This window comes from Phodopus roborovskii, unplaced genomic scaffold, assembly GCF_943737965.1.
Source record: "Phodopus roborovskii unplaced genomic scaffold, PHOROB, whole genome shotgun sequence".
In the NCBI taxonomy this organism is placed as follows: Eukaryota; Metazoa; Chordata; class Mammalia; order Rodentia; family Cricetidae; genus Phodopus; species Phodopus roborovskii.
The window spans coordinates 2,658,747-2,681,052 of record NW_026126645.1 but is presented as its reverse complement, the minus strand read 5'-3'; the positions used below and the strand labels follow the sequence as shown (position 1 = coordinate 2,681,052).

Genomic DNA, 22,306 nt, shown 5'->3' with positions numbered 1-22,306 from the left:
GTGTCTTTGTATTGGATAAGGATCTGGAGCTGTCTGTCAGCTTCCCCTTCTTTGAGAGGTTGAATCCCCACTCAGCTGTTCTAGTTGGAGCTCTGAGAGTGGGCTTACACTTCAAACTCCTATGGGACCCTAGTACTCAGCCAAGGCCCTGCAGAAGGGAGATGCTCCGGGAAGGTGTGTGGAGTAGCTGGCAGATGTGTAAGTGTGTACCACTTGAGTCTAGATATGACTGCATCTGTCACATCCACAGCCCCACTGCTTCGCTGGATCTTTGTCCTCTTCTTCTGCCTGGGGCAGCACCCAGAAGGTCAGAATGGTGGTCTGCATTGAGTCTCACATACCCAAAGTCCTGGGCACTAGAAGTGGCTCCATGTGGAGCCCAGTTTTGAGCCCCAAAAGCAACCACTAACCAATATGTGTGAACTTGAATGTCATTGTCCCTCTCCAAGCCTTGGTTCTTTTCTCCCACTGGGGTGTTGAGACCAAGCAGGGGATCTTCCGCAAAACACCATGGCATACAAGAGGCAGCTGCTTTCTTCCTCACAGATTTGCATCTGTGAGTTAAATGGCCCTCATTCAGCTGAGAGTTGGGTCAAGGTCTTCACACATTTCTTGTTCTGGAGCCAGCTGCATTTCCCCAGTTCTGGAACCTGGTTCAAGCCCCTTTGCTGGCAGATGGTAGAAGCATGGAAGCCTAGCCGGAGCACCAGACACGTGTAGAGTTTGCACTGTGCCCATGCACGAGAGTGTTCCGATGGCCAAAGCAGGTCACGTGTCCAGATCCAAGACAGAGAGATATTATGCCTGCTTCCATGGGAAGTATTCTTGAGTCATGCAGCACAGGCAAGACTGGGCAAACCTGGCACTGGAGAGGGCCTGCTCCAAGGAGCGGCAGAAGGTGGCAGGCTCCTGCTCTCTTTAACAATCTTCTCTGTTCCCCAGCAGGAGCTCAGTGAGTACAACGCCACAGCCATAAAAAGCCCCACCAACACGGTCACAGTGCAGGGCCTCAAAGCCGGCGCCATCTATGTCTTCCAGGTGCGGGCACGCACCGTTGCAGGCTATGGGCGCTACAGTGGCAAGATGTACTTCCAAACCATGACAGAAGGTAAGTGAAGAACGCCAAGTCCCAGCCCCATCAACCAATAAGCAAATGCACAAATGTGGGGCCCCATTCCTAGGAAGCTTGTGCCAGCCAGAAAGCAGGCCATCTCCCTCTCTCCCAGATGTGAACCTCTGTGCATGTACAAACTGCCAGTTAGCCATCCAGTTCTGTGGCCCACAAAGGCCCCTACTTCTCTATTACCATCTTATCAGTGAGACTGCTTCCTCTTCTGGGATACTTAGGAGGTCAGACCTAACTTGCAAATCCATGCTAATCAAATCCTTTTCTTTCTCTACTCTGGATTTTAATCTATAAAACAAAAAAGTATTGTGCTTAATTGAGATAGTAAACATTGTATCCATTTACATTGCAAGTTGCATTGGGACTGAGAATTCTGAAATCCTGTCTAAACTCAGCAGAAAAAGGTGCTGGGATAAATTAGTAATGTCTGACCTGGACAAAGGAGTGGGCCTATGTGCTATGTTTGTTTTCCAATCTTGGATTATATGGTTTCTGAGTACCTTGTCTACTTTAATAATCCTGAAGAACAGTAGATTATAGAGAGGTATGACTTCCAAAGCAAGACAGATGGGAGTCCACTTCTGCCTTGGCCCTAACTGTGTAATCTTAACCTCTCTGGCCCTGTCTTTTTTGTCCATAAAAGAGATGATAATTATGTTACCATCATCATCAACAGCATTAAACATATCTAAGTCCTAGGACCTAGTTCAGAATTAGTTTGAGGACCAAATATTTAGAACAGTATCCTTTCCATGGGCCTGTCACCAGCCAACCAAGTTCTGAAACACATTCTTATGGCTAGACTTAGTATCACTTCTTAGCCTCTGGCCTTGGAGCATGGACATTGGCTCTCATCTGGCTAAACCTTTCTTTCAGAAGCTGTTGGATGACCCTAAATTCCTGTGCCACTGTAGAAACCTCCCCTGACTGTTCACCTATCTCCCAATACTTGCCTCCTCTGCCCTCTGCCCTCTGTCCTCTGCCCTGTCCTCACCAGCAGCTCCTCTTGCCTTTCTCTGCATCCCTCCATGTCAGATGAGCTCACTGGCCAGGGACTGGGCACCATCCCAAGTCTTCTTTATTAACTCAGCAATTCTGTGCCAGGGCCCTGCTGTATGACAGGCCATGTGCAGGCACTAAGAACCCAAAATGACCTCACCCCTTGACCTTGACAGGCCCCTCTTCTTAATAATAACATGGAGGAGGGTGCTGGGGTGGCTGGCACCAGCCCAGCGGATGCCAAGTGCATCTGTGCACTGTCATTTACATCCCAGCCTCAGGGCAGGCAGATGAGCTCACGTGCTGGCTTTGACCTCTTCTTTCCTGGATAGCCTCGGGCCCATTCTGACCTCCTCAAGCTTGGTTTCTTCAAGCGTGAGAGGGAAGCCACTGTAGGCAGCCCATCACAGGGCTGCCCTGGAAGTCTCCATGAGTGGCACTGCAAACAGTAGTGGCAAACACTCAGTGGCTCACTGAGTGTTCTCTGTGAGCCAAGCATTGTCAGAGATTTACCCACAATCCAGTAGGATGAGAACTATCAGTCTTCCCATCTTGGAGGTATTATTACTTGCCCATCACGATCAGAATTCCGGTCAGGGGAGCCAGGCCCCAGCTGTCCTCCCTTATTACCACATCAGTGTGGGAATGTCGGCATACCTGTGTCCACTTTATACATGAAGAAGTGAGGATTGAACCCAGTCACTGGCTTGTTCCTTCTCAAGTCTCATTTCATGCTCAACATGAGGCAGTTGCCGGATTGGAAGCAAGAGGGGAGACTAGGGGTCACCTCAGAGACCATCACGGTGGAGGATAGAGGCAGGGTCAGGCTCCCAAACCAGGCTGAGATAACTGCCTCATTGTCTCTACAGCCGAGTACCAGACCAGCATCAAAGAGAAGCTGCCTCTCATCGTCGGCTCCTCTGCTGCTGGCTTAATCTTCCTCATCGCTGTGGTCATCATTGCCATCGTATGTAACAGGTGGGTGGCGGCTTCTGGGCCTGGTCTTCAGCCATAGTTGGGAGCAGGTGGGGACTTTCTCTCAGCCACTGGTGGCAGGGAGGGCTCCAGTAGGGCAGGATATCTTAGGTTACCATTGACCATCCTTACAGTAGAGTCGGGTGCTGTCCAAACACGTACATGGACAGGGTTGCACACTGAGGCATTTCAGCAGTGAGGAACATCCCAGAACAGTGGGCAAGGTGATGGCAGGATGCCAGGAGCTGTGGGGATGGTGAAGGAGGATGCCATTCACTGCCTCAGGGCTGAAGAGATGGGAGGAACTTAGCCAGGAGGGGCTGGGCAGGGTTGGCAAGGCAGAGACAGGAGGGAGGAGCCAATCCTTGCCGGCTGCAGGACATGATGTAAAGACTTCCTGCTTAAAAAGACTCCCCCCACTCCCACAATGCCACTTCCCAACCAAGGACCAGAGCAAGCTCAGACAGACAGACAGACAGACAGACAGACAGACAGAGCTCTTGAGGTTAGTGGATTGAGAAGCCACAACTAGAATCTGAGGTCTTCACTTCTTCCCTTCAAGGGACTTGGCTGCAGAAAGGACAGGGGACAGAGTGAGCCTGGGTTTCAGGATGGAGAAATGGGAATGGCAAATGGGGCCAGGACCAGGGTAGACAAAGGCCTGCCTAGACACCACCACCTCCAGCAAGGGAGTGGCCTTAAGGGCTTGCCCACCCTCTCTCCCTATCACCTACTGTGGCTCCCACCTCCCTGGGTGCCTCCAGGTGGCTCCAGCCCTTTGCTCTTGTTCCAGAAGACGGGGGTTTGAGCGTGCCGACTCAGAGTACACCGACAAGCTGCAGCACTACACCAGCGGCCACAGTACGTACACACCCCGGGGCCCTTCTCTGCCATTTCCATGAAGACCCCTCCAGCTGCTGCTTCTCCTCCTCCTTCAAGATTTATTTGTGTTTAAATACGTATGTGTATGCGTGGGTGTATGTGTTTGTATGAAAGTATGAGCCATGGAGAGTTGGGGTGTATGGAGGATGTACACCTACCTATGCCCACACAGAGGACATCACATCCCTTGGAACTGCAGTTACAGGTGCTTGTGGGACACCTGGCTTGTTACATGGGTGCTGGGATCTGAACTCCGGTCCTCATGATGTGCAGCAAGTACTCTTAACCCCTGAGTCATCTCTCCTGCCCTTCTCTAAGGCCAAGTAGGTCCTGGGTGTGCTAGGCTGCCTCTGATGTTCTGGCTTTTGCACCTGCTGCTCCATGTGCACTTCCTGTGATGACCCTGTCATGCACCACCACATCCTTCCCTGACTCCATCCATCCTGGTCTTGGTCCTAATCTGAGCCAGTGCAGCCCATCTTACCAGAGACATTGTCCTAACTGTTGCCCCATCCCCCTGCAGATACAGTGGGTCTTCTCCAGATCTGAAGTTGTCTTCCTGGCACTAACAGGGCACCCAGCACATAGTGGGTAACACACATATGAGTGAGCTATATAGGGAGATGGACCCAGAGCTGCAGGGTGTGTGATCGGGGGGTTTAAGTGAGGGCCTTATTGAGAATGTTTCATTCGAACAAAAACACAAAGGCACTTGGAGAGTGAGCTGCTCAGATATCTCCAGGGAATAGCATTACAGGCCAAGGGAATAGCCTGGAGAGCCCTGCAGGCCAGGAGGATAGCCAGTGCAAAGGGCTGCAGATGGAGCAGGCATGGCTAGGGCAGAGGGAGGGTAGGAATGGGAGGTGGGAGTGATTGTCAGCCTTATAGAATTTTGGCTTCTCCTCTAAGTGAAGTGGGGAGGAGCCCCAGCAAGGTCTGAGCGGGGGACTGACGTTCTGTTATAGTCCCAGCAAAGGCTTCTCTGGATGTTGTGTGGAGAACAGAAAAGATACTGAAGCTAGGAAGCCAGGGAGGTGGCTCTTGGAGCCATTCAGGCCAAATACCATGGTGGCTACACCAGGGGCATTAGTAGGAAGTCTCTCTCTCTCTCTCTCTCTCTCTCTCTCTCTCTCTCTCTCTCTCTCTCTCTCTCCCTCTCTCTCTCTTCCTTTCCCCCCCTCTGTGTGTGTGTGTGTGTGTGTGTGTGTGTGTGTGTGTGTGTGTGTGTAGCCCAGGCTCTTCTTAAACTCACCATGTAGCCAAAGATGACTTGAATTTATAATCCTCCTGCCTCCTCCTCCTCCCAAGTGCTGGGTTTACAGGCATGTGCTACCACGCCCAGTTTACACAGTTAGAACCCAGTTAGGACTCTGTGCATGCTAGGAAACATTCTACCCACACAGCCACATCCTCAGCCCTCAGACATATACTGCTGACCTGGAGGTAGGGCAAGCAACAGCAGACCCTCACTTGGGATGCAGACTCCAGCTCAAAAAGTTGGAAGGGAAAGTTCCTAGCGTAGAAATCACGCTGGACATAAGTATAAAAATAAGCTCTTAAAATTTCCATGGAGATCTTCAAGTGACTACTGAACAGAGCGATAGGAAAGTCCATCCAGAAGGGCCACAGGGAATGACAGTCATGTGTCACTAATGTGTTAGGAAGAAGTCACGACTGCCTCCAACCACCACCATGGTCATAGATGTAGACACATTTTGTGCATTTAAGTGTTAAGAGTAGCTGGAGGGAGGGTGCAGAAGACAAGAGCGTTCTTTCAGAGCCGGTTTGATTCCTGGCACCTATGGGGCAGCTCACAACCATCTGTAACTTCAGTCCCTGGGGATCCCCAACCTTTTTTTTTGCCTCTTTGAGCAGTGGGCAAGTAAAATGGTACATAAGCATAACAAGCAGGCAAAACATTCATAGACATAAAAAAAAAATCATTTTCATAGGCTGGGGAGACAGATGAGGGGGTAAAGTGTTTGCCTGTCAAGCATGAGGACCCATTTAAAAACTGTTGAGTTTGTCTCTCCCGCTGTCCCTGTGCTGGAGAGTGAAGGCAGAGGATCTCTAGAACTCCCTGGAGAGATACCCTAGCCTGCTTAGCAAGCTCCAAGTCAGTGAAGAAACAAAGCGTATGGAGTTGACCTCTGGCCTCCACATGCCTACACACATACATGTGACATGCACCCACACATACAACAGTAAAAACAGAACCTGATTTCATGTTTAATGCATGGCTAGCATTTAATGTCTGTAACAGTCCCACTGTATGGATTCCAGCACCCAAACTACAAGGAAGCTCTGAAAAGGAGCTGAGTCCTGACACCACCCTGTGCTGTGTCCACCCCACCAAGGCAGAGCAAGGTGAGCTCTCCTGCTCCCCACCCACAGCCATTTGGGAGCTCGGTGACTTGAAGCCTGAGCCAATAACGAGGAAATGGAGGAGAGAGAGAGAGAGAGAGAGAGAGAGAGAGAGAGTGTTGAGACACGGTTTCTATTTGTAGCCTTGGCTGTTAGCTGTCTTGGAACTCAGAGATCCACCTGCCTCTGCCTCCAGAGTGCTGAGGTTAAAGGCATGCACCACCACTACCCAGCTTGAGATTTATTTTTAAAATAGACCCCAGGATTTGTTCAGAGATTAATATCTTTTAATGCTGAATTTTAAACAAAAAACAGCAACAACAAAAAAATAAGTTTTTGTTCCCTGCCCTGAACTCTCAGAGCCACCCAGGATGTGTCCCTGATCCCATGTCCACCCCCATAGCCCTACACAGCCAAGACGAAGGAGAATGTGGAGAGCTTGAGATGTGTCTGGCTGGCTCAGGGTCATGAACATAGACTCATATTTCCCAGTCATCGGCACGTGCTCTGGGGTGTCTGGATGAGGAGCCAGAGGGGCTGACCTTATTTCTCATCTCTCTGCCACTGGCCACCTGGTTAACCTGGGGGAAAACACTGGACCTCTCTAAGCCTTGGCATCCTTATACAGTCCACAGAAAAAGTGATGGGTCCTTCCGAAGAATCTGTGGATCTTAGCATAATAATAGTGTCCTTATAATAGCAACATTTAATAAGAGCCAAGTCTACTTTTCGTGAGGCAACAATTATTTGTTGCTTTTTGTTTGCCAAATGTTCCGCTAAGTCCTTTAGGAAATTTCTCCAGGGCTGTGGAAATGGCTTACTTGGTAAAGTATGTGTCATGAGGCATGAGAACCTGATATGATCCCCAGGACCTGTGGCAGGGGATGGGGGGGGGGAAGCCAAGCATGGTACTCAGTTGTAATCCCAGCATGGGGGGGGGGGGCGGCAAGTGGATTTCTGGAGTTGCTGGCCAGCCTAGCCTAATCTGCACATTTCATTGAGGAACTCTTGTCTCAAAAAAAAAAAAGAAAAGAAAAGAAAAAAAAGCAAGGCGGGTAGTTCCTCAGAACTGACACTCAAGGTTGTCCTCTGGTATCTGCACACACACTTATACATGCACCTGGCCATGTGCATACACACACACACACACACACACACACACACACACACACACACACGAGAGAGAGAGAGACTCATTTAACCCTCACAGTCCCTAATGAGTCCTCATCCTGGCTCAGGCCAGCAAATGTCCCTCCTGAGGGCTACCCTGTGAGATATTCTTTCTGGCCATGAAGTTGCTGTGCATCTGCTGTGCCTGGAAAACTGGCAGCTGGGTAGACACCAAAGGGAACCGAGAGCTGGCTCAGTCAGACCCTACTGCTGTTATTTGTTAGCTCTGTCTGTCTCCTTGAGTGGGTTGTTTTTCCTTCCTATGCCAGTCTTCCATCCAGTTGGAGTAAGATTGAGTAAGAACAAATGAAGGTGTTGTTTTTATTTTCTTTTGGGTTTTGGTTTTTGTTTGGTTAGTTAGTTTTCAGTTTTGGGGTTTTTTCAAGATAAGGTTTCTCTGTGTAATAGCCCTAGCTGTCCTGGAACTCAATCTGTAGACCAGGCTGGCCTTGAACTCACCAAGATCTGCCTGCTGCTGCCTCCCAAGTGCTGGGATTAAAGATGCGAGCCACCACTGCCCTGAATGAAGTTGCTATTCTTGTAAGTCAAACACAGTCAGATGTTAGCAACATCATAAGGTTCAGCCTGATGGCATCGTACCTGGCAGGATTGTTAGAAGGGATGAGTGGGTTTAAAACTACCAACTTTATAGAACATATTTGTACCCAATAAATCTACCCTGAATGTGTATGCAGCAAGTGTCTATTAAGTATTTGCTGTATACCACCTTCATACTCACGGTCAAGCAAACACACCAAAGCAAGGGCTTCTAACCTAGGGTTAGACCATGGGAGCTCGCCAAAGCCTGTGAACTCCAGTATTGCCTGTGGGATATGGGAGTGTACATACCCATGGGAATCCTTCTTTAAGGGGCTTAACTTCAGCTTTCACCAAATTCTCTAAGGTATTCATGACCCCAACTGATAAGAAGATTCACAAGTGAATCCCTGTGATTTTACAGTATGCATTCATTGAGTGTCTGCTGTATACCAGTCCTGGGGATTGAGTTGGAACAAGGCAAAATTGTCTCTGCCTACCTGGGAGAGAATGTAAAACACCCCAGGTACCATGGAATTCCAGAAAGGGGATTCAGAGAGCTGGGGGCATGGGTGTTTAGAAAAGTAACAGACACCAGGGTCATAAATTGACAGTGGAGACAGGGCTGTGATACCTAAGGAATGCCACAGACCTTCTGGAGAAGTCCAGTCAGGCTTCACAGAGGAGGTGGCATTTGATATGGTCTCAGAGAGGAAGAGGAGGTGCCCTGAGGGGCTAAGAACAGTCTGTTGTTTGCTGCTGTCACAAAACACCCGAGGCTGCATCGTGTGTAAAGAAAGGAGGTTAATCTAATTCTCAATCAACTGCTCTGCTAAAGTGGCAGGAGTGTGTGACAGGGAGAGACCTCATAGACAAGTAGGAGGACTGGATTTGTTCTTTAATCTCTCAGGAGGACTGGATTTGTTCTTTAATCTCTCAGAAGAGTCTCCTGGGCTCCACAAACCTCCATCCATTCCTCCCCAGGGTTGTGCCCTTGCTTCTTAAAGAGCCCACGAGCCCACCACCTCCACACACCATGCTGGAACTAAGTTTCATACATGTGAACCTGTAGGGAACAGACCTCATCCAAACTAGAGCAGTTAGTGGTTCAGAAGAGAGGACTGGGTGGGGCCAGTCATGAGTGGCTTGCAATGTCAGGCTTGCCTTTGTCTGAGAGACATCCTGGCATGCTCCCAGCTAAGGCTGGGGATGGCCTCTGGCTGCTGTCTATAGAGGTGCTGACTTTTGTTGAGTCTCCCTTGCTCCTAGAGTGACCTCATTTCTTTCCTCCCTCTCCAGCTGACTGTCAGAAAGGATCTCCCTAAGTTGTGCTTAAACTCAAGAAGCTGAAAGCCAGGCACTATGGCCCATTGTATTTAGTCTGAGAAAAAAAGGGGTGGGGGGAGCTTCTCCTGTCTCTGAGGAGGCTAACTTGGAAGGAAGGAGATGTGGCTCATCTATTAGGTTAGGAAAGCCTATACTAGGGCCAGCAGGAGTGAGAATTGTGACTAAGAAGACCATCCTTGAGGCTGGAGCTGTTAAGAACACTGGCTGCTCTTGCAGAGGACTCTGGTTCTGCAATGCCCACATAGCAGCTCAAACTGTCACTCCAGTTCCAGAGATCTGACACCCTCTTCTGGCTTCCATTGGCACTGCATACAAATGGTGCATAAACTTACATGCAGGCCAAAAACAATTCATACCTATAAAATAATGTTTTTAGGAAAAAACAGGGCCATCCTTGAGGTCTGGGGATCTATAGCCCTGTCATAGAGCATTTGCTTAGCATGCACAAGGCTGTGGGTTCAATTCCTGGTCCCATAAATATAAGAGAATCAGCCTTAGGACTGGAGAGATGGCTTAGCAGTTAAGAGCACTTGCTGCTCCTCCAGACAACCAGGAGTTCAGTTCCCAGCACCCACATCAGGTGGCTCACAACTGTCTGTAACTCTAGCTCCAGGGAATCTGATACCTCTGGCATCTGCAGGCACCTGCACTCAATGCCCATACCATACTCAGATACACTCACCCACACATAATTAAAAATAATATCTTAAGAAGAGAAGAAGGAGAGGGTGAAGAAGAAGGAGGAGGAGGAGGAGGAAGAAGAGGAAGAAGAAGAAGAAGAAGAAGAAGAAGAAGAAGAAGAAGAAGAAGAAGAAGAAGAAGAATCACACCTATGTCCAAATCTGAAAGACCTTGGGGCTCTAAGATATGTGGCCTTGGCCTGAGTGATTGGCTTCATGGAGCTACAATTCTGTCTTACAGCTCCTGAGAGGGCCAGGGAGAGATAAGAAAATACAGGCAGAGACTGGCATAGTGTCAGGCTCAGATAAAGGCTCAGCGAGTGACAGCTGCTGTTACTCTAATTCATCTTTGTCGCCTGGATCCTCAGCTCCCAAGACTTGGAGCATCTATTGTGTGCAGATATGTGCCAGGGAGTGAACAGTGAGATGAGAGCCCGTGCCCAGCTCTCCTCACAAGCACTCGATTTTGGCTGGTGTTTCTTATTGTCTTTGTGAAATCTTGGGCTCCTATACAACTCTAATGAAAGTTTTGCATTATATGGTCAGAAGGACCGTGTGTGTGTGTGTGTGTGTGTGTGTGTGTGTGTGTGTGTGTGTGTGTGTGTGTTGGGGTACATGCACACAAGTGCAGGTGCTTGTGGAGGCCAGAAGAGGGCACCAGATTCCCTGGGGCTGGAGTTATGGATGGTTATGAGCTACCCAACATGGATGCTAGAAACCAAACTCAGGTCCCCTGCAAGAGCAGTGTGCACCCTTAACTGCTAAGCCATCTCTCCGGCCCCATAAAGTTTTTTTAAACTGCGTATGTATGTGCATATGTGTAAATGCAGGCACACACATGCCACAGTATATGTGTAGAGGATGGAGATATTGGGCTTCGCTTTCTACTTTGAAACAGCCTCTTGCTTTTCCAGGGCATGCTGCACGCTAGCTGGCCCACAAGCTTCTGGAGAGCCTCCCCTTCTCTTCCTGCCATCTCCTTATAGGAATGCTGGATCCTGCCCTTGTACCCACTGAGCCACCTTCCCATCCCCATTTATAACATTCTGCAACATAAAAATCTAGACATCTATACTCAGGGATAGATTTTTAAAGATATTTTCTCTTTTATAGTATTTGTTACCATAATTTTGGACTTTGTACATTTGTTTTTTAAAATAGTCTGGCCCAGTTCTATTCTTTAGCTTTCGTTTGTTATCATGGTGTGTGTATGGATGACTGTGTTTGGGTGTCAGAGGGCAAGTTTTGGGAGTCATCTCTATCCTTCTACCTCACCGAAGTGGAACCTCTCATATTGCTTCCCCCGTGCTGCATACTCAGGCTAGCTGACCCACAAACTTCAGACTACTCCTTTTCTCTGCTTCCCATCTCTCTTTGGGAGCAATGGAATTAGCAGTATATACCACCACATCTGGCTTTTTATTTTTATTATTTTAACATGGTTTCTAGAAATAAAACTCGGGTTGTCGGTCTTTTCCCCAACTCACAAATTATTATTTTAATTCAAAAAAAAGCCAGTATTAATAATTGTGCTTTATTCCTGAGGGCCTTTGGGCCTCTCAAAACCTATCCAGGTGCTGCCAAAAGGCTTATAGGCTCAGTTTATAACTCCTGACTGAAAAGGTCAGCTTAACACATGTATGTACACATGCACACACACAAACACCAACACAGTTACAAACATAGTTAATGTATATGAGTTAGGGTTGCCCATATGCTGAGCTGTCTAGTTTTTTTGGTCTCTTCTAGTACTCCACCCTGCATTCCTGGTATAAAATCAGTGAGCATGGCTGCGTTCCAATAAAACTTTATTTGTCACACAAGCAGAAAGGCCTGTATTGCAGGCTCCAACTCCCAGATTCATGGAGTGTCTGAAGTAGAAGCAGAAAACAGTCAGAAAATAACTCTAGGGTCACACAGCTATGGTGGGTTGGTGGACTATGTGGACATAGGGACTCCAGCTTCTGAGTCCTAGAACTGTTGCCTCCAGTCTCACAGCTTCCAGTACTGAGGAGAATGAGAGTGGGGAGCTGGGGAGCCCAGAAGAAGGCCAAGACAGACTGATTGCCTGTCTTCCATCACAGCAATTCACTGACTCATTGTGGGTCAGAATGGGACTTTGATGTCCAGACTGCCTTCTTCTCTCTCTGAATCCACACATCAACATTGGCAGCAGGTCAGGAATGAAATGAGCGTGTCCTGGGTTTGACTTCAGGCTGGTCACCAAGGAGTCTAGGGATCTAGGAAGGCTTGAGACTCAGCTAGTGAAGATGAGGGAATGTAGGATACTCAAGATGTGCTGAGTGAGGCCCTCCACCGGCTTCATGAACCTGGCTCTGTGTGTGTGTGTGTGTGTGTGTGTGTGTGGTGTGCTTGTTAATATGAGTGTGTGTATCTGTTCATGTAGATACAATGCATGCTTGTGAGTGCTGAGGTTAGTATCAACTTTCCTACCTTTATTTTGGGGCACAGGCTCTCAAGGAACCTGGGGCTCATCAATTTGACTAAGCTAGCTGGCCACTGAGCTTCAGGTATCCATCTACCTCCATTCACTTGCCTCAAACTCCAATGCTAGGATTACATGATCATACTACTGCCCTAGCTTTAATGGGTACCATAGATTAGAATTCAGGTCCTTGCACTTGAATGATAGGCTCATCACTGATTGACTCATCTTCCAAGCCCTCTTTTCCTTTACAAATTCCTCTTTCTTGTCCACCTGGATTCTGTATCACGAGGCAGCAAACCTATCCAGCCTTTTATTCTATGCCCTTACCAAAGCCAGACATCACTAGTCAATTACAATAGTCTTTTAGCTGCTCCAGAAAATTATTAGTGATCTGTGATCTTGGACAAGAGCTAGAACCAATTTGTCACTTTTCTGATCTCTGTTCTCCCTGCCATTCTGCTTGCTTCCCACAAACTTGGTGAGACCTAGATGGGTCAGGTGACCTGAAATGGGGTTTCCCAGCTACTATGGGGGCCATATTGGAACATCCTTTCCCTGGGGGGGGTTAGGGGTGGGCTACCTGCCCATTTTCCATTTGTGCACCTCTGGAGCCTGTCCATGTAACCCAGCCTGGTCTTGTCCCCCAGTGACCCCAGGTATGAAGATCTATATTGACCCTTTCACCTATGAAGACCCTAATGAGGCAGTGCGGGAGTTTGCCAAGGAAATTGACATCTCCTGTGTCAAGATTGAGCAGGTGATTGGAGCAGGTAGGTGGCAAGTGCCTCAAGGTACCATAGCTTTGGCCATGGGTGGGCAAGCACATGGTAACCCTGGAGTTGATGCTAAGCTGAAGATCAAGGGCCACAAATGACCCCCCCTAAAGGTTCAGTATTCCCAAGTGAAAAGGACCCTCAGAGGTCATTCTGTAAAATTATTGCATACACAGAGGGGAGATTGAGGCTGGCATGAAGCACAGCAAGTTAAAGATGGAACTGGATCTGGGGCCTAGCTCTGTCCTTCCTACTGTCCACCATGGTCTTGTCCCCATCTCCCCAGCCCTCCCCATGCCCTCATCCCTGCTACCCCAAGGCAGCCGTAAAGGATGCACTTTCCCAAAAATGGCTGGGTTTGCGCTAGGCCCCACGTTCACAATGGGATCCTGTATCCGATAGAATAAGGTCATAAAGCAACCACAATGGGAGTGACAGGGAACCGGAGGTAACACTTCCCACCTGACACCGTGCCTGCCTCAATGTGTCTATGCCAGGGGAGTTTGGTGAGGTCTGCAGTGGCCATTTGAAGCTGCCAGGCAAGAGAGAGATCTTTGTAGCCATCAAGACCCTCAAGACGGGCTACACGGAGAAACAGCGCCGGGACTTCCTGAGTGAGGCATCCATAATGGGCCAGTTCGACCACCCCAATGTCATCCATCTGGAAGGGGTTGTCACCAAGAGCACACCTGTCATGATCATCACTGAGTTCATGGAGAATGGTTCCCTGGACTCCTTCCTCCGGGTATGGAGAGCCCCAGGGGTGTGAGCAGGGTAGGAAAAAGGTTGATGGGCATGACTTCATTGGATCTTAAGAAAGCTCTAGGTCAGGAATGGCTTACTGGCCACCACCTTCCATTGTGTTACCCTGACAGGCATTGTTAATCAATGCCAGAGCTCCCTCCCACTCAGCTCAGAAGCAGTCTCATAATCCTTCTCAGTGTGGTTGGCTGGGAAGCCCAGGCATTTCCTTAGGGTTATACAACCTAAGGTGTATGCCTGTCCATGCTAAGGAAGCATTCTCATTACATAGCAGAATAGAGTGTAGAGATAAGAAGCATTTGCCTAGCGTCAGAGGGCCAAAGGAGGAGCCCAGACCACAGCCAGGGGTATTGATACCCCAGCCAGGGTGTTCACCAAACTTTGTAGCTCTCCAGAGTTGCACAAGATAAGGGAGAAAAAAATCAGAGTATAAGGCCAACAGATGAATCTCCTCGGGACAGCAGTCAGTCATCAAGAAAAGAGAATCCTGGCCTGGGTATCAGGAGATGCCACCAGGCCAGCTGTCATTGTCATTCAACAAATGTTTATGAAATTGGTCCCAGTAGCTTCCAAGTTCCATCCTGTTTAAGTCAGAGCAGCCCTAAGGGTTGCATGTCACTTCTGCCCTATCTAACAGGTGAGCAATTAGGCTCAGAAAGAGTGGGTCATATGTCCAAGTTTACACTGCCAGGAAGAGACAGAGTTGGGGTCAGTCTATGTATGCTTACTCCAAGGCTGATATTCTCTCCCCCTTCCTCAAGTTGGACTCTCCTAGGCCACTGTGAGGTTCCTGGGTATTTCCCAGGGTGGCAGACATCTGCCATTCTGAGAAGTTCCAGAGCTCTGACACTTACTCTTCTACTGACTCTATTTTCCACCTTCCCCAAAGCAAAATGATGGGCAGTTCACAGTCATCCAGTTGGTGGGCATGCTGCGGGGCATCGCAGCTGGCATGAAGTACCTGGCAGACATGAACTATGTGCACCGTGACCTCGCTGCACGCAACATCCTTGTCAACAGCAACCTGGTTTGCAAAGTGTCTGACTTCGGGCTCTCACGCTTCCTGGAGGATGACACCTCTGACCCCACCTATACCAGTGCTCTGGTAAGGGGACAGCAGGTGTCCTTGGCCACAGCCATCTCTACATGCTATGTGGATCCACTGGCCTGCCCAGGTCAAGCCTTCATTGGGCCCTAGAGACAGGAAGGGACACACAGAAAACCTCCTGGGCTCTTGGATTTCCTGGGCTGCTGAGGCAGGGAGACTATAACCAGAAGGAAATGAAGGGCTGGGAGCCAGAACATAGCCTTGGAAGGCAAGAGAGAGATGAGCACACTGTGGAATCTTGGGGACCAGTAACTCTCTGAGAACCAGGGAAAGGCTTTTGGGGGACTCAAGGATGAAAAGGTGGACTCCAGATGGCAGTGTGGGGAAAGGCACTTCCAGCAGAGGGAACAGCATATGCAAATGTCCTGTGGTTAAAGCAGTTGAGGATTTGGGAAAACAGTGAGGTTCTTCCTGGGGTCTCACAGACCACTGTGTGGGGAGTATTGAGAGAAGAGGTCAGACAAGTCACCATCCCTGCCCATCAAACCTCTTCTCTCTGCTCCCCAGGGTGGGAAGATCCCCATCCGCTGGACAGCACCAGAAGCCATCCAGTACCGGAAATTCACCTCAGCCAGCGATGTGTGGAGCTATGGCATTGTCATGTGGGAGGTGATGTCCTACGGGGAACGGCCCTACTGGGACATGACCAACCAGGACGTAAGTCTCCAGGATGTGGGCATTGCCTTGCTGGCCCGCTAGGTTGAGGAGGCCAAGACCAGGGACTTCTGGCCTTGTACTGATTTCCCTGAGGTTGAAGGCCCGGTTCCCAGACTGATGAACCTTGGACTCTCAAAGAAAGAGACTAAGGAGGCCCATCTGCTCATCCACCAATAGCAAATCCTCAGCATGTGGGAGTGTGCAGGCCCGAAGAAACCCACTCTGCCCTGTGTGTGTGTGTGTGTGTGTGTGTGTGTGTGTGTGTGTGTGTGTTAAAGTGTCACGGTGTGTGTGTGAAAGCCAGAGGACAGCCCGTGGGAATCAGTTCTCTGCTTCCATCGTGAGGGTTCTGGGTTCTTGGTAGCAAGTGCTTTTACCTGCTGAGCTGTCTCATTGGCCCCAAGATAATTTTTCAGGGAACCAGCTGCAAGCATCAGGGTCCTTTACTGTCAGGTGCTAAAGTGAGAACACAGGAGTCAAGGCTTGTGAGAACACAGGAGTCAAGGCTTGTAGGTGTGGAGGCCAGGACAGTCAGGACGAGGCCAGCCGAGAAGCCATCACAGAACCTGTAGCACTCAGAGTGCAGAGGGAAGAATGGCCCTTGCAAAGGTGCAGAGGGGAAAATGAGAGGCAGGGTCAGGAGCCTGAAGCAGAGACTCGGCCAGAAAGCTTGGTGAGGCTTTGTGTGGGTCAGCTGTCTGCCATTATAACAAGATGCCTGAAAAGATCAACTTAAATGGTTTGTTTGAGCTCACAGTTCCCGTCTGTATTGGGTTGGCCCATTCTTTGAGGGCCATGCATGACAGTGGGAATGTAAAGGAAACTGCTCTATTCATAGCAGCCAGGAAGCAAGGAGAATGGAGGAAAGGGGACCAGCATCCCAGTATCCCCCTCCCAGGGCATGCCTCCAGTGGTTTGCCTCCCCCCCACACTAGGCCCCAACCCCTAAAAGATCTAGCGCCGTCAAATAGTGCACCAGGCTGAGGTCCAAGCCTTCAGCACTTGGGTCTTTGAGTGACATTTGAGATCCACACTGGAGCAGGCTTCAGGGGAGGAGTCACCCCAGGGATTTCCATTCACACAAATACACTGGAAAGATGAAGCTCCTTGCAGGGGAAATCTGTTAAGCTGTGGTCAAGTTCCAGAAGATGAATCTTATCTTCATGGTGGCAGAGCAGGTTGAAGCCATGTTTGGCCTCCTGTTTCTGACAGAGGGGCAGGTATTGGCTTTAAGATCACCAGCCAGCTCAGCACCCAGCTCTCTACCCAGATCTCTGACAGTGATATTAAGGATATGGCTACCCTAGAGTCAAATGGTGGGAGGCAGCAGAGATATCCACAGCCATAAGAGCCAGGAGGGGGCTTACAGATAGCGAGAACAAAGAGCTAGGACAGCCCAGCACAGGAGGGTCACCTGATAGGTCTTGAGGACAGGCTACCTGGGGTTACTGGATTTCCAAGGCTGACAGAGAAAGACCAAGGGCGTAGGATAGGAGACAGACAGGTGATGGTGGAACCCAAGGCAGCCATTGGAGCTAGAGGAGTCCCCATGGGTCAGGCCTGCAATGCTCCAGGGGTAAATATTCCTGGCAGGAGGGGCTAAAGTCCTCACCCCAACCACTCTGCTTCTGTGATTTCCCAGGTAATCAATGCCATTGAGCAGGACTACCGGCTACCTCCGCCCATGGACTGCCCTAGCGCCCTACACCAGCTCATGCTGGACTGCTGGCAGAAGGACCGCAACCATCGGCCCAAGTTCGGACAGATTGTCAACACGCTAGACAAGATGATCCGGAACCCCAACAGCCTCAAAGCCATGGCACCCCTATCCTCTGGGTATGACTGCCCTGGCCCCAACCCTGTCTCCAAGCCCTCACTTCTGGGTGTGATTCACTTTAGCCCCACCTGTCTCCTCTGGGTTCTGTCCAGGCCCCGCCCAGTGACAGTCTGGGTGTTGGAGGAAGACCCTTGTAAAGCAGAGTCAGAGAGGACAGCATTTAGGAAGCGCTAGCTATGGTCTGGAGTCTTGGTGGTGACTGGCTGTACCCTCATTTGGCACATGTACAAATTCACACACACACACATACACACACACACATATACACCATTTGTGTGAAGTCCTGCATACACATAGCTAGACACAAGCACTCATTCTTGGTCTTACACAAACATAGCCTCACACACAGACACACTCACAGCTTCATGGTCACCAATGTATGCGTGCCTCCATTCAGAAGGACTTACCCACCACATACATGTTCCCAGGGTGGAAATACCAGCTCAGCCCCAGGATAGGGCTCAGGAACCCCGGTACTTCCTTTCTGAGGTCCCAGGACATGCTCGGTTAGGCTTGCCTCATCATCGCCTTCCATAGGTGACCATTACACATCATGCAGCTGCTGATCCTGCTCATGCTTAGTCTCTGGACCCAAGGACAGATGTTACACAGGTCACATGGCTTTCAGGGGTCACATAGCTGCTAGCCCTACTCTCAGGGACCCTAAGTCCCACAGTGTTTAGGGGAGTGTGTAACCAGGTACCTCACCACCAGGCCAGACATACCTGGGGATTCCCTGAGTCAGAGTCCTTCTGTGGCCATGAGGCTTTTGTGCTAGCCTCTGCCTGTTGTGCTTTACCATAACCCTGTACCAGCCAGTCTTCACTCTGGAGCAGTGGTCCTCAACCTTCCTAATGCTGCAACCCTTTAATACAGTTCCTCATGTGACCAGCCACCGACCAAACTATTTTCATTGCTACTTCATAATTTTGCTACTGTTATGAGTCATAATGTCGTTTGTGTTTTCCTATGGTCTTAGATGACCCTCTGTGAAAGAGTTGTTAGGCCCCAAAGGGGTCACAGTCCACAGCTATTCTAGATAAAGCCACTGAGCCCTTCCCCTCATGAGAGCTGTGCACTCCTTGCCCACCCAGAGGCTGTTCCCATTAGCTCTGAGCCTTGTCTGTGTATGGATCTGATGGTACAGTTAGAGAAAGATGAAGAATGGGCTGTAGAGGAGGAAGCAGGAACTAGCTGGCACCATTGTCCCATCAATTAGGGATCCCCAGAGCCTTCCCAGCTTTCCTAGTTCCTCTGGCACTCACAGATACTCACTTGTACAAGCTCTAACTCATGTCCACATTCACACATAAACATCTACACACACGTTCACACAGGGATCCCCACACAGATACCACACACATTCCTATCCTCTAGCTGGCTATAGGCATATGCCTTGACCGTCCCTGTCCCTGTCACCTGTCCCTCCCCCAGCATCAACCTGCCACTGCTGGACCGAACGATCCCTGACTACACCAGCTTTAACACGGTGGATGAGTGGCTGGAAGCCATCAAGATGGGCCAGTACAAGGAGAGCTTCGCCAATGCCGGCTTCACCTCGTTCGACGTTGTATCTCAGATGATGATGGAGTGAGTACCTAGCGGCCTCCACCCGTTGCTGTTGACACCTGCTCCCCACCCACCCACTCAGCCAGATGGGGAGCATTGGAGAGTGAGCAGACAGTGACCCAGCAGGGACAGTGGGGATTAAGGAGTCATACACACCCAGATCTATAGCTGGGTCTGCCTGGTGCCTTCTGGTCTCTGGATGGGAAAATCCCAGAAGGTGGGGAAGAATTTTCACCTGAAAACTGGGGTTTAGTGAAGGGAAATCAAGGAAGTGGGTACGTGACCAATACAAGGCCACCCCTGCTTCCTGATGGCAGAAGGATAAAGGGTCTCCTGCCTCCCCATCGGCTGATCTGGCCCCAGAATCTCCCAGTCCGGCTTTGACACCCATTGCCCATCCCCACATCCTTTCCCTATCCCTTAACACTAAGGGCCGGGGGAAGTTAAGGCAACTGGCCCACCATCCCCTCAACACATACATTTTCCTAACTGTGTCCATCTCTCCCAAAGGGATATTCTCCGGGTTGGGGTCACCCTAGCTGGCCACCAGAAAAAAATCCTGAACAGTATCCAGGTGATGCGGGCCCAGATGAACCAGATCCAGTCTGTGGAGGTTTGACGTTCGCCTGCCTCGGCTCGCCTCTTCCTCCATGCCGCCCCCTAAGCCCCCTACGTTGGTCCCTCTGCTACCCTGTCCACTGCAGGGTCAGCCACCTGCCAGGAGGCCACAGGCAACAGGAAGAACCAAGCAGCACTCCAGACAATGAGATGACACCAAGAACCCATGCAAGTCAAAGGAACGAAAAGGGAATGGGGGAACACACACCTAGATCTGGGAGGGGGCGGGGCAGGCAAGGACCGTTCGTTCAAAGAGGATTCTCATAAGGAGAGCGTTGATGGTTCTTAGGGGAGAAAAGGAAAGGGCTTGGGAGATCCACGCGATCTGTCCCATTGGAAGCCAAAAGCATTTTCTCTCCAACTCCTTCTGGGAAGGTTGAGCTGGCCAGAGCCAAGAAACATTTCCAGGAAAATTAATATGAAGGGAAGAGATGGGCCACCCTCCTTGCCTGGCCTTAGCTGTTTCTTGGAGCATCACTATCGGCCCAGCCCTAGGCACAAGGGGTAGAGAGACAGGCAGCCACCCCAAATAGGCTCTGAGGGAGTCCATTCCAGCTGCCACCAGCAGACAGAATAGTTCTGTCTTGGGAGACAATTTCAAAAACTCCGAGCGACTTTCGGCTAATGGTTCAGGAGGTGGAAGAGGAGCTCCTGGCACCCCAGGTCACACCAAACAGGCCAGATCTTCCTGAGGTCAGCCACCCGGGTCTGCAGCCCCAGGAGGCCCTGCCCTGCCCTGGTGCCCTGCTCCCCACTCAGCCTCACCCTGAGGACTGATGCTGTTGCTGCGGGTGACTGTCATCAGCTACGACTGCCACTGAGAAGCATTGATCTTGCATCTGGGTTTGTTTACGGCAATTCGTGGACTGGGGGTATTTTGATCGGGGTGGCTTTGGTCTGGGGAGGGTTTGTTTGTTGGGTTTTTTTAAATGACAATGAAGAGACACTTTGACATTTCCTACCTTTTGAGGACTTGATCCTTCTCCAGGAAGAAGGTGCTTTCTGCTTACTGACTTAGGCAATACACCAAGGGCGAGATTTTATATGCACATTTCTGGATTTTTATATGCTTTTCATTGACACCCCTCCCTCCTCCCACCTGCTGCCAGGCCTCACCAAAGCCAACTGTCACAGGGCCACATGGGCCATTCAGAGACCTCAGTGGGACTGGGGGAGTGGAAGGAGTTGCACCAAGCATCCAAGCATCCTAGCATCCTTGGAAAGCAGACTGAGGCAGATGAGGGCTCTGAGGCCGGGAGTCCTCCCTGCCTCCCTGACTCCCCGCACGCTCTCATCCTCTCTGCCCTGTTCTAGCTGGTACTTTGCAGGCACAGAGGCCCATTCAGGTCCCTGGGTGCTCTCCAATGGCCAAAACCCAATCTCACCTCTGGGAGCCTGGACCAGACTACCTGGGACACCAGGACCCTGATCATTCACTGTGACACCCCAGCCCTCCAAGGGTACCCCCGGGAGACCATATGACTCTCTCTCCCACTCCTTCTTTCCCTGAGGCCTTTGCCCAGGTCTGAAGGTCTTGGCCAGAGGAACATTATCAGTCAGAGGGGTCTGGCCACAGACCCTTGTGAGCAAATGCAGGAACCCGAGCAGAACAATCGGTTAGTGAATTGAATGGAAATAAATGCTTTAGTTATAAAATGACCCATGTACTCTGTAAGTTCCAAGAAAAGACCCTGGCACTTTTGGGACCTGCCAAATGACTCTTTGAATGCTCTTGCAATGGACTCTCCCCCCACCCACCCATGCTACCCCCTCTCCAGGATCCAAAAGGCCCAGGCTGAGGAAACTCATGGAGGAGAGGGAAAAAAACAACAACTCTCATGTAGCCTTTCTAGCCCAGGGTTATCAGAAGCACAGGCCGGGAATGGGTATACAATGCCTGGTAGAGTACGCCACACGCCAGACACATTAGAAACAGGGATGGACACAAGACACTCAGTAAGTCCCTGCCAGAGGACAGGGACTATGGATATTGGGGGAGCTGTGGTCAGATGGTTGTGATACGGGGCCTGTGGACCCCCACTCAGCCTCAGGGGCAATCCCTTCACCTACACGATGCTGTCTCCTGTGCTAAGGGCTCGGACTTACTGTGGTTTTTGTGTGTGTGCAGTAGGAGGAGGCAGGAAGTGTGTGTTGGGCAGATAAGTCTATCGAGGAGGAGGGGGTATCCCAGGGACACCACATCTCAGGACCGTTCCTTTTGTCTGCCGAGCATCTTTGAAGACTGAGACCACAGGCCACCAGAAAAAGACCCTGAGGTCAGCAAAGCCATCGTAACCCAGTCTGTCATCTGTCATTCACCTGTTCTTAGAGCAGAGGGAAGGAAGGGATTAGAGAGGAAACTTGTCCCTGAGGGGCTGGCCATAGGGAAAGTATTGGCAAGTTTCCCACAAAGCGGCCAATGGTGGCCCGTTGGCCATCCCTTTGTGCCCCAA

At 50.2% G+C, this 22,306-nt stretch overlaps 1 protein-coding gene across 5 annotated transcripts in view; it reads left to right on the top strand.

Annotated features, from left to right (window-relative positions):
• Ephb2 (EPH receptor B2) overlaps nt 1–20,904 on the top strand; it is a 177,374-nt gene extending 156,470 nt beyond the window's left edge. Inside the window, exons 7-16 of one of the 5 annotated variants that reach the window (XM_051173581.1) lie at nt 943–1,108; nt 2,995–3,103; nt 3,894–3,961; nt 13,177–13,299; nt 13,800–14,047; nt 14,954–15,169; nt 15,680–15,829; nt 17,472–17,665; nt 19,101–19,256; nt 19,746–20,904. In XM_051173581.1, the coding sequence (XP_051029538.1) occupies nt 943–1,108; nt 2,995–3,103; nt 3,894–3,961; nt 13,177–13,299; nt 13,800–14,047; nt 14,954–15,169; nt 15,680–15,829; nt 17,472–17,665; nt 19,101–19,256; nt 19,746–19,854 (1,539 nt within the window). In that variant the 3' untranslated portion in view covers nt 19,855–20,904. The remainder of the gene's footprint in view (nt 1–942; nt 1,109–2,994; nt 3,104–3,893; nt 3,962–13,176; nt 13,300–13,799; nt 14,048–14,953; nt 15,170–15,679; nt 15,830–17,471; nt 17,666–19,100; nt 19,257–19,745) is intronic. The other 4 variants (XM_051173582.1, XM_051173580.1, XM_051173578.1 and 1 more) reach the window with 4 other exon arrangements.
• Nucleotides 20,905–22,306: the final 1,402 nt, after the last annotated feature.